Source organism: Aptenodytes patagonicus, chromosome 3, assembly GCF_965638725.1.
Source record: "Aptenodytes patagonicus chromosome 3, bAptPat1.pri.cur, whole genome shotgun sequence".
Classification (NCBI taxonomy): domain Eukaryota; kingdom Metazoa; phylum Chordata; class Aves; order Sphenisciformes; family Spheniscidae; genus Aptenodytes; species Aptenodytes patagonicus.
Window position 1 is genome coordinate 130,065,307 of NC_134951.1, and position 11,897 is coordinate 130,077,203.

General features: G+C 40.0%; 1 protein-coding gene across 1 annotated transcript; it reads left to right on the forward strand.

Moving 5' to 3' along the window:
• Positions 1–26: 26 nt before the first annotated feature.
• CLHC1 (clathrin heavy chain linker domain containing 1) lies at positions 27–11,672 on the forward strand. The gene is given in 14 exon segments (XM_076335352.1): positions 27–200; positions 823–876; positions 1,862–2,049; positions 2,717–2,847; positions 3,185–3,276; positions 3,279–3,398; positions 4,064–4,158; positions 5,074–5,180; positions 6,320–6,494; positions 8,688–8,701; positions 8,704–8,885; positions 9,677–9,775; positions 9,777–9,852; positions 11,386–11,672. Coding segments are annotated over 14 exon segments (1,794 nt in total).
• Positions 11,673–11,897: the final 225 nt, after the last annotated feature.

Below are 11,897 nucleotides of genomic sequence, written 5' to 3' on the forward strand. Positions count from 1 at the left end.
AGCTGTAGTCCCGCCCGAGGGGCGCCATGGGAGCCGTAGTCGGAAGCGGGCGCGCCGGGGAGGGGGGACTGCAGCCCCCACAGTGCAGCGCGGCTCGCCTCGCGCAGCTGCCGCCACCAACGGTCGCCGGCGGCCGTGAGGGGAGAGGCGGCGCGGCCGTGAGGGAGAGGGTTCCGCAGCCGCCTCAGGGCCGAGGGCGTGTGCGCGGACGCTGCCAGGGTGGGGTGGCCCGGGCAGGTCCTGCGCGCCGTAGCTGCCTGTGGCGGGGGCCGTTGTTTTTGGGGTTGGGGGTTTTTCCGGTAGCCGTGTCCTCTCAGGTCTCCGCTGCGGCGTGAAATCCCAGAAATCGGTGTCCTCGCCTCGGTCTAGCCCTGTGGAGGCAGTTTAAAAACATCCCGCAGCCGCCTTGCCACCTGCAGATTCCCCACGATCAACGCCAAATTTATCTGGGTGTGTAGGGCAAACATTTTTAGAATTAGAAAAGCCATAGGTAAGTTAGGAATAGAGGAGCACTGAGGGTGACGTTAATTTGGAAATTACTTGTTAGGTGTTTTTATGCTTATGAATTGAATAGGGGAAGGGTTAAAGCAGAATGAAGACTTGCTTGAATACACAAGTATCAGCTGATGCTATTTTAACAATTTCAACTCCTAGGTTTTGATCTGAGGCAGTTGTTGAACAAAGGAGGAAAGAGGTTTAGACTTTGTGTTAGGTTGCTACGCCAAACCATTGCATGGGAGCTGAGAAACATCGTTTTCCCTCCAGCCCTTTTTGAGAAGGACAGGAGATTTCTGGAGAGTGTACGAACACATACATTGACAGAAAGTGGGTTGTGCTGAGGAGTGTTACGTTACATACAGTAATGCGTTTGATAAGGCAACAAATATTTTTCAGGTAACGAGCAATGAACAATAATAAGTAAAAAGTGGTTTGCCACTTCTTTGCCTTCTGGGGAAAAAGGGTATAAGCAGACCAATTATGACCTGTTGCTGTAGTTACAGAAATCAAGGATTGGTATATTTTCAGCTGGTTTTTATGCCCCTGTACACACTGCAGTGGAATAGAAGCCGCTATGATGAATTCATACTACCAGAAGTTATAGTAGGGTTCATGCTTCGTAACCACTTTTCTTAGATTTATGGCAGTTTTGAAACGATAAAGCATTATAAAGCTGTCCTAAAACAGGAGAAAATCTACATAACTAAAAAGACCCATGACATATACCCCATAGGCCCTGTATGAGCGTTAACGGCTCTTCAGTTTGGCTGAAAGGTTATTGCTGAAGTTCCTGAAGGACTCCTGCCTGCCTGATTGTGTCTGCCTTTTTTGGACACTGACTGAGATGGGAGATGCCAAGAATAAATAGATTCTTAGTTTTCAAGATGGATAGGAATAAGGGTTGCTGGGTCTGCTTTTAAATCTTGAGTTGGACTGCTATTTTAAGACATTAAACCGCACAGCCCATGCTCCTTTGGTTTTCCACACCTGTAAGTGCTAAGGACATTTAGTGCCCATCTAGAGAAAATACCTTTTATCACATGGAAATGGTTGCTGCAGCTGTCCAAATAAGTGCTGATTGCCTTAGTTTTTAATAACATTTGTGATTATCGAATCTGAGGTAAGTTTAGAGGCTGTCTTTCACAATGTAAAGTTTTTCTGTATTTTCATCATCTTGAACGTTACTTGCTTTTGGGGCTGTTTTTTATTATATTAGAGCCAGCGCTATGGACCTTGCTCTAAGGAATATTATTTTGTCTATTCATTTTATTTTAAACCTCTCATGCTTATTAGAAAGTTCCAGAAAGTTGTTTTTCTGTTCATTCTCTCCATATAAATATCGCGTCCAAAAATGCATTCACAGATAATAGAGGACGTTACTGCATACAAGAATATCCTGACTTTGATCAAACAGGAATACGAGGCGTTTATTGCCAGAATCAAGAATGGCCAAAGGAATGCATTTTTTCTTCATGGTAGATTAAAAGCCTTGGAATCTGAGTCCACAGCTCTGTTATAGTATAGGAAAAGAGCAATGGAGCTTGAAGAGAAGTAAGTTCTCTCTAATAATGTTTAGAGCAAAATATGTTGTTTTAATTAGGACATGAATAGTTTAGTTGTAGCTGGTTCTCTCATTTATATTTTTTAAATGTTTCAATTCTTGTTTTATTTTGATATGGAAGCTGCCAGTGATTGTGTAAAACCTTGCCAATGTGGTGGTAGATTTCTGCTCTTCACATCCTGGTGCTGACTCTTGTGCAGTCAAACTTGGGGTGTAATCAGCAAAGGCTTTGCTTGCAGAAAAACTGGAGGATCAGGCTTGGAAGTTAAACACACACAGATTTTCTCCACCTGGAAAAATAGGATGGCCTCAAAGTGAGGCTATTGTATTGCTAAAATGCACTGTCTGAGGTTGAGAAATACGGAAAAGTGAGTGAATTGCTCACTTTTTCTCATTTACTGTCTTATATTGAGGAAGGATTGTTATGTAGCTGCACGTATGTAGTAGGAGAGCCAGTTATCTTGCCATATGCAGTCTGAAGTGGAATTATACGGCAAACTGGGGGGGGCAGGCTTTACTGACAACTGCAGAACAGCATGACAGCAAGCCTAGGTCAACAAGTTTTGGTACTGATACCCTTGCAACCTGGCACATAAAAAGGACAAGGTAACAGCTCCTGTTTTACTTTTTTGTTTGTTTGTTTGTTTTTCCCTCCAGAATAAAAGCTATTCAGAAGAATTCTGCAAAAATTAAAAACATAATATTGGAAATTTATGATGTAAGAAAGGTACCCTCAGAAACCTTTGGCACCTCAGGGAAAACAGCACATCCTCTTAAGCCCATCCCAGGTAAATCCAATATTCTGCTGGTTTGACAGTTTCTTCTAGATTAAATATTTTTTAAAAATAATTATATAAAAACAAAACCAAACCAAACAAAAAACCAAAATTAAGCCACCCAGAATAGTGCAATGTATCAGCAAAATGCAGATCTGTGTGCTGGAATGCAGAACAGCGGTGACACAGTAGAAATAGGGAGGTGTAGACTTGAAGAATAATGTATTCAGAAGGTCTTTGCTGTTGTGGGAAGCTGCCCGTGACGGGAGGTGCAGCCTGCATTACCGTGACCAGCCGGCTTTACTGCCCGCGGCTGGGAGCTCATGAAAGGCATTTTCTTCTCCCACAGGCCTGAGTGTAGAAGAATCACTCAGCTTGGATTCTCTTTTTAAACATCTTGCTCAGTTAGACAGACGGGTGCTGGAATTGAAAAAAGAAAGGGGGGAAAAAAGTATGTCCCTCGGCAGAAAAAGACTATGTTAGAATAAGAACTCCTGCACTTACTGGCCTTACAAGATACTGCTGAAGCAAAGAGAGAAAAGCTGAAGCTCAGGCTCAAGTCCGTATCTGTAAATATTTTTAATTTAGATGTGTTCCTTATGTCACAAAGACTTTCTTTTTTGTCTTATGGATTGAGGTTCCGTATTAACATACATACTGTTGATACTATGATGAAGATTTCTTGATTTGGGTAACTGTGCTGATCACATACGTCTTTCCCTCTAACTATTCACAGATATGCTAAAATTTTGTTAGTTGCAAATACTATTTCTGCCTGGGCAAAATCGGACAAGATTGTCACCCTGCAAGATCCTCCTCTGTCAGATCATGAAAAATAAAAAAGATGAAAGAGGTGAAATCATTAAAAGTGAAATGTCAGAACAATCGAGAGTGAGAGTATGAGACTAGACAATCAGCAATAGCAGACTAAGAGTTTGGTCTTTAAGATGGTATTTTTTATTCCTGTCTGGTAACTTTTGAGGGCACTGCCGGGAAAACTGTCTTTAACTGATGCTGTAAAAGGTGTTTCCTAAACAATCATCTGCTTAAGGAGATTGTTTCAGTTCTATAAAAAAAAAAAAGGAAAAAGAAAATATTCTCAGTTTAAAAAAAATATATTTTCATATAAATGTATCAGTTGATAAAGTTAATGGTGTTTGTTTTGTTGTTTGTTGTTTTTTTATTTTTTAAATGCTTTAACACTTTTAACTCTGATTTGCTTGTTGAGATAGTAATGTGGTTATCCTACGCTGCCGTGTTTTTTATTTCAGCTCTTGATGTACCTAGTAAAATGGCTGAAGATTCACTGGAATATTTTGAAAGGTAAAAAGAATATGGTTATTGTGCTCTGCATTAGCACTTTGCAATATCATAGTTAATACATCATACTGCATGCAGTCCTTCCAGGACACATTCTTTTTGTGACCCTTTTGGTGTTTGTAAAAAGTGCTGACGTGGCAGCCGTGCACATTAAGTCAATTGTTTATCCGTTTCAGAGATTCTTCTCTGGCCCTTTTTCTAAAGGGACTGAAATTGAAAAGACCAGCTCTTCCGTGTGTTGTGAAAACTGACAAGCTTGTCTTAAATATAACTTTGTGCATACAGATGAAAATGTACAACTTGAGTTTTTTTCACAAGTGTCCAGATGCCTGGAGGAAATTGGACATTAGATGCTTTTGAAAATCCCAGTAATGCAGCTGTCTACCTCTAGGTGCCTGGATCTCATTGCTAATATAATCCCTTGGTATTAAAAATAGGAATTAATTCATCAGCTGACCTCATATAGCCTGCTGTGTAACTGTTACACAGAAATAACTCTCTCCTGTTTCTGGCCATTGATTAATTAGATTAGTCCTTCCCAAATCACAACCTTTTACAAGCCATATATTAAAGTACACTTCATTTCTCTTTCCAGTTGCCCACAGATAACTGGGGGCAACTTACTGATAAGGTTTCTCAAAGTTTTCATTATGGACACTGTCAGAAGTACTAGGTAGTGAGGCAGAAGAGATGTAACTGGCTGTGTGGAAACAAAATTGCTGCTTCATACTGGAAAATGGTGTGATGAAGATATACTAGGTTTAAATATGTATATTTTAAAGCCGTGTATTCTTAGTGTTTGGGCTTCTTGACTAGACTGCTATACCATCAGCCAACCATTTTATGTATGTATATGTGTATTTATCTAGTGTTTGCATAACATATGTTCTGTATTTTTTTTTCCTTGCTCTTTCCTAGTTTCAGTGAATTACTTTCAAGAGATCAGTATGGTGCCGCAGCAGCTTATGCAGTAAACTCTCCTAGGGGAATTCTCTGTAATGAAAAAGCTCTGAAGTATCTTAAATGTAAGAACTTGATAATTGGGTCCATTCTTACAGGATTTTAGTTGATGTCAGGCTAGTCATTTCGGTGCTTAGGAATTTGGGATTTATCAAACGAGAATTGTTTGTGTGGGTTTAATATGTTTATATATTCCAAATTGAAAATAAGAAAAGCTGTAAGGCTTTTCTTTTTCTCCTTTGTTGTATGTTAAGGACATGCCCTAAGCGGCAGAAAGGGAGATAGCCAACTCACAACCACTGCTTTTCTTACTGTTGGTGAGGTGTTGGGTTAAGCAGTGATCTTAAGGTCTAGTATAAAGGTGTTTCTAATGTAGTGCTGAAACTGTTTTATTTCTACTGATAAATTATGTGCAGTAGACGAGAGCAAAGGTCTACCCACTAGTTTGAAAGTCCAGTCCTTACTGTTACATGTCTTAATTACTCAAGCTTAGTCTTTTGAGTCATAAAGCAATAGTCCAGTTGGATTCATTAAAATTAGTTTCTGAAATCTAAGGTATATAAAAGCTATTGATGATTTCAAATATCCCAGATAAATGCAAAATAATCTTTATAATTTCATCTTCCTCTCAATGTTTTTGTTTGCATTTGGAAACACACAATTCAGTGATATTGGTGATGTCAGAGACGGAAGCAGTGGAGTATTTTGTCTTTCCTTTGGAAGGGGCATTGCTGAACTTTACAAGATCAGCGTTTGTTTTTTTTTCCCCTCTGCATATTTTATTGGCTTTTGTTCAAGTTTTAAAGGCAAAAACTGAGAGAAAAATTGTGATAAGCTAGTATTCAGGATCTCAATTGCAAAATTACAAAATTTGTAGTCTCAGCAGCAGATGTTATATTTTCTGTATTCTCACTTGAAAAACTGTATGTTTTAAAGACCCCCACAACCCCCCCTGAGATTTACCCACTACCTGTCAATGGTAGAATACTGTCATGAACCCCCTGCCTTCAGTTTTGAGCAACCTGCATTTGGAGTAATTAACAAGGCATCTGATACAGCTCAACCTCAGGAAAGATTTAGTAAGAATTTTGTCAGAGGCATTTGGTGGGTATCAGCAAACAAAGTCTAAAACTTAAGAAGTCTTAAATAGTGAAAGGTACTTTTCTGGGTGCTCAGCCAGTGACTTTTGTTTTCATCCCTTTAGCTGTTAGCTGCCTTAAAGGAAGAAATCTCTCTTTGCTGAAGTATTTTGACACTCTGCTAAACTCAAGTACTGCAGCTGGACACCTTCCAAATTCAGCCATAACTCTGGAAGCAATCAAATGTGCATTGTCTGAAAAGCAATTAAATCTAGTAACACGTTGGGTTAAACAGCAAAGGTATGTGGTTCTTCCGCGCTGAGATTCATGGAGGGGTATGCCATCCTCCGTTACTTCCCAAGTCATGAGGCTTTGCCTTTTCTTCAAAGTAAATCCTTTCAAACAAAATGCAACGAAAAATACATTAATGGATGTCTTTTTTTATTCTTTTGTTAAATCCTAAATTCAATATGAGCGTAGACCAACCAAGCAATATCAACAGCTCCTTCTGAAGGATGCATTTCGGTTTGGTTTCTGTCAGCCTTTCTTACAACATTGCAGACTCCAGTTTTATTTGTGACTCTTTTCTCTTACACTGTACTTAATACAGATATAAGATTTTCACAGCCTTCTGTGGATTAAAAAAACGTTTTTACTAGGATATTAATTTCTTTCATTTTATTCTTGTTGTCAGTACCAAATCCACAGTTTCAAACACAATTATGCAAAAAACGTGCGTAAACTGTGAACCCTATACCTGCACTTGACCTCTATTTTTCCATGTTTGGGGATAGGATACAATCATATTTAAATTTCTAGAAATGCGTCTGTTGCTGCATTTTTGATTTGGAGAAGACATTAAGCTGTCAGAAATGTTTTCCTAATCCAGTGTAGATTTGTTTGAAATGGTGAAAATCCTACTGGAACAGTCTGGTATTAAATTAATTGTAACGGGTACCTCTCTGCTGAAAGACTCCTGTGAAGAGCAACAGCATTCTTTAATGCTAGCCCATATTTTAGTTTTAAATTGAGATTCTAAACCACCTTGTGTCAGGATCAAAATACCACTTCTTTGTTTCAGTCCTAACCCATAACATATCCTACTAATGCAAAAAACCTGTTACAGCTTGCTCTTTTGAGATGCTGAAATCATCATTGTTCTCACAGTAATAAGACCTAGCTAGTTACGTCATCACACTGAAACAGTGTTTCTTAAGCCGTGCTTTATGACCACTTTGGGAATCATAAAACATTACTAAATGCAATGTTAGTAGATAGCAGCTTAGTTCCTCTAGAGTGGAAGAGTGAAAAGCAGCTGTAATTTCTAGTGTCAAGCATTACAGATGTTTACAGTAGTCGGGGATCTGCAAATTGCTTTTAAGTGTTTGCTGGAGAAGCCTGTTGAGAAACACTCTTACTGAAACATAATGATGCCTTGTTTATTTAGGTACATAGGAGCTTTACCTCCTATTCTAAAACTATAAAGTTCTGCACTGATCTTAAAACAGTGTTTTTGCAAATACTATAAATAAATAAATCCTAAACCACTTAGATTGTAGGCAAAACTGGTAGCAACACCTACCAGTGTAGCAGACAGGTTACGTAACACTTGGCAGTATAAATCCCTGTAATTGCCACGCTGTTTTGCTGCACTATGTTACATAATAATTGCCACACTATTGTGCCACTGTAAGTGTGGCAAAACTTTGTCCACTTCCCATTCCTGTGTCCTTAGGTAGAATTTCTTAGGAAAGCATTAAAGCCAGCTGAGCTACTTCTGAGAGCCATTCTACAAAATAGCTTGGTTTTGTTAATGAGAAAATTTCTTCCACTCTTCCTTTGAATCTTCTTTGGAGAAAATGTGAAGTTGGATAGCAAGCTAAATGGCTCAGGGTGTTGCTGTTTTCTGTTCTTCTAATAATCCCTGGAAATCTGACTAGACTTCTAAAACTCACTGGTTTTGACATGTTCCTCTGAGTTTATTGTGAGACGGACAACAAAAATTACTAATACCACCAGTACTGAGTAGACCTGCTTTCACAGGCTGTGCTGTGGAATGCACAGCAACGGCCGCTCTGCTCCATTGTAGCTTGGGAACAGCACAAGCATTTCCTTATTCCTGAAACCAGCCTTGAATCTCCCACGTCCAGGAACACTGTAAGGCTGCAGTTGTTCCTCCCAACTGCCAGGGACTGGAATTGCGGTAGTCCCTGAAAGAAATGTCTCATCGCTTCCTGTTGCTTTCAGTGCTGTCAGAGCCCTCTCTGCCGCAGCTGGGAGATCAAAGAAAAGAAGGAAGAGGCCACTTTCTCAAATATAGAGAATTAAGGCTGCAAGAGGGGCAGAAATGCTGAAAGGGGCATAGTTTAATACTTACATATGCAGAAATATGCCCATCTACCCAATCCACTTGTTGTAGCTTGTTTTGATATATTCCAAAGTTACGGAACGTGTCAGTAACACTGGTTTGTTTTATTACCTTGTCTTCTTCAGGTTAACCTTTTCTGAGACGTAGGAGATACTATTTATGACTACGGGAAAGTGGAACCAAGCAACGAGTCAAAATGCCTGGCTTTGGCCCGGGTCGCGTATGGTCAGTCTGGCGCACACAAAGAAGTTGCTCTGTGCCTATGTAAACGGGGACGAATTTCTGGAGCAATGGATTATATTCAGCAACTGGAGCGTTTCTCTGTAGGTAAATAATAAGGCTCTTGTATTGTCTTTCATGATTGTTCTACAATATATCTATCTCAGGTTTAACGGTGAGGTTTTGGACCACATTTTTGTAGAAAGCATTTGAAGTGAATACAAATATCCAAACTTTTGTCATTGTGTTTACCAAGATGTCAAGAGCTCTGTTAAAATGTCCTTATGTATTTTATCATAATAGCAATACGTGCATGCTCTGATGAAGTAAGGAATTACTTTTTGTACACCTGCTAGAAAATCTCCACAGTGTTTTGGCAAGGACCCCAGTAGGAGGCTGTGGGGGTTCTCAGAGCCTGCAGTTCTAAACCCAAGGTTGTCCCTCTCTGGTGGATCGTGAGTTCATTAATCAAATGAAAGGAAAGAAGGGTGCCCTGTGTTCTTTCTTAGGTTCCTTTCTACTTAACTGCCTTCTGGCAGTGTAATTTTTTTTCTTCTGTATGTATTCTTGCTTAGACTTTTGTTGCTCAGTTAAGTTACAGTTTTTCATTCTTATTTTATTTTCTGGCCATATTTCAGGTAATTTTAAGGGAGGATTTTCAGGTTATCGTCTCTTCTAGGGTTTGTTGATTTTCTCATTCTATGAGATTTCTAAAATAATTACAGGAAAAAATATTCTTTATATCCAAGTAAAAGAAGGTTAGATTTCAATGTCACCACTAGCTTTTCCACAGTGTTCAAGGAAATCAGTCAAGATCATTGTGGGGTTTTATGGTGAGGAAAGGGAGAGGTAACCGTATGCAAATACGTCATAATCTTGGTATTTGATTTTTCAGATGATTACTTCTTTCTGTTGGAAAGCTGTCCTAGCACTGCATGAATTTGCTGTCTCAGTCAACAGTGGATTAGAAAACCCCGCTTCCATCTATGGGGGCTACAATCCTGTCTTTTGTCTCAGCCGATCACAAAAGGCATGGTTTTGAGCTACTGGAGGAAATGAGCAAGAAAAGTAAGCGCAGCAAAATTTTAATAACAAACTTTCACACTTGAAATTTTAATTCAGCTCCCATTTCAGCCTGTAAATTACTTTGGATTCAGTGCTCCTAGTTTATAATGTCATCTGAATAAAAGCTTTTCCCTCATGGTGAGCTGAACTGTGCATTCTCGCATCTTCCAGAGCTCCCACAGGGATGAGGGTCACTCTGTCAGATTTGAGGGGCCGTTGTGCTTGCACTCTGTCGTGGTTTAACCTCAGTCGGCAACTGAGCACCACACAGCCGCTTGCTCACTCCCCCCCACCCGGTGGGATGGGGGAGAGAATGGGAAGAGCACAAGTGAGAAAAACTCGTGGGTTGAGATAAAAACAGTTTAATAATTGAAATAAAATGATAATAATAATAATATGATAATAATAATAATACACAAAGCAAGTGATGCACAGTACAATTGCTCACCACCTGCTGACCGATGCCCAGCCAGTCCCCGAGCAGCGGCCCCCCCGGCCAGCTTTCCCCAGTTTATGTACTGGGCATGACGGCACATGGTATGGAATGTCCCTTTGGCCAGTTTGGCTGTGGCCCCTCCCAGCTTCTTGTGCACCTCCAGCCTTCTCAGTCGGTAGAGCATGGAAGACTAAAAAGTTTTGGCTAGTGTAAGCATTACCTAGCAACAACTAAAACATCGGTGCGTTATCAACTTTGTTCTCATCCTAAATCCAAAACACATCATTGTACCAGCTACTAGGAAGGAAATTAACTCTATCCCTGCCAAAACCAGGACACACTCGCATGCAGGGTCAGTCTGTGCGGTTGCACAGGGCATCCCTTGGGGCAATTCTGCCACTGAAATAACTCTGCAGGCACTCTGCTTGCTTCTAGCAGAGCCTCTGTAGGCTGGCCTTTGGGCAGCCTGCAACTTCAGCACTTACTACTTAGGACGCAAAGAAATAAACAAAGTCCTACTTTGCTGTAAGGTTTGTAAGTTTTCAGAGGGACTTTTTACGCTGCCAGACACAGGGGCAGAAGCTCTTCAGGCAGCATGAACTCAAGCCAGGGGCAGACAGCTGCAACAAACCAAATGGGAAGCAAGTGCCAGGTCCTGAAACTACTCTGCAGACAAACTAATACTTATCTGCCTGGACTTAGCCAGGAAAAGTGCTTAAATTTAAAGATAATATTTCTGAAAATTAGGTTTTCTGCATCTAGGGGTGGTTATTTGTATCTGTTGTGCTTATTGTGTCTTGCTCCAATAAACTGACCTTAACTTCAGTGCCTGCAACTCTCCTGGCATTCTATTGCCCTTATGGCTTTCAGAAGTGATTTTGAGTGCGATCGGGGATTTTGACCTTTAAGCTTTTTCAATTAAAATAATCACTGTTTTTCTTATGGGTCTTTAATTTGATCAGCTTGCTTTTTTTTTTTAACTCAGTCATAGGATTTATAATCCATCTATAAAAACAGTGAATGATTTGTGCAATATGCTTAATATGAATAGTACAAAGCTTATTAGGGCAAATGCAGGATCTGTAAACGTGGTTGTTTTTTCTTAGATGCGTTGGAACAGGTTATTCTAAATGATACTGTCTGTACTTTGGAAGACTGGAGTAAGATAGCAGTTGTTTGTGCAGAAAATAAGCATGAGAAGTTATCTCAGGAAATCGTGTCAATTCTCACCTCACAGGATGGAGTGTTTGAAAATTCGCCACTTGAAGGTGAAAAAGATGCAAGGATAAAGAATGGAACACCTTTTCTGGTAGTTTTTCTATGTAACGACAGAGGGAGCTCTTACAGCAGTCAAGCGAAGAAGCCTTCTAGCTCTTTGTATGAACCGTAGTAAACACTAGGCATGCGGAAACAGTGCCGAGAGTTATTTTACCATCAAATATCAGTTATTTGTCCCTTTTAATATGTCTGTGTGAGCATGTGTGCATGTTTGTATTTTGTTTAACCGGAAATGTATTCTCAGTGTAGAAGAAAGTTGGCATATTGTACTCTGGAATGGTATGGTATGGTAATGGCGTGCATATACTTTCCGTCCTGTTCTCAGCTTCAGTACATT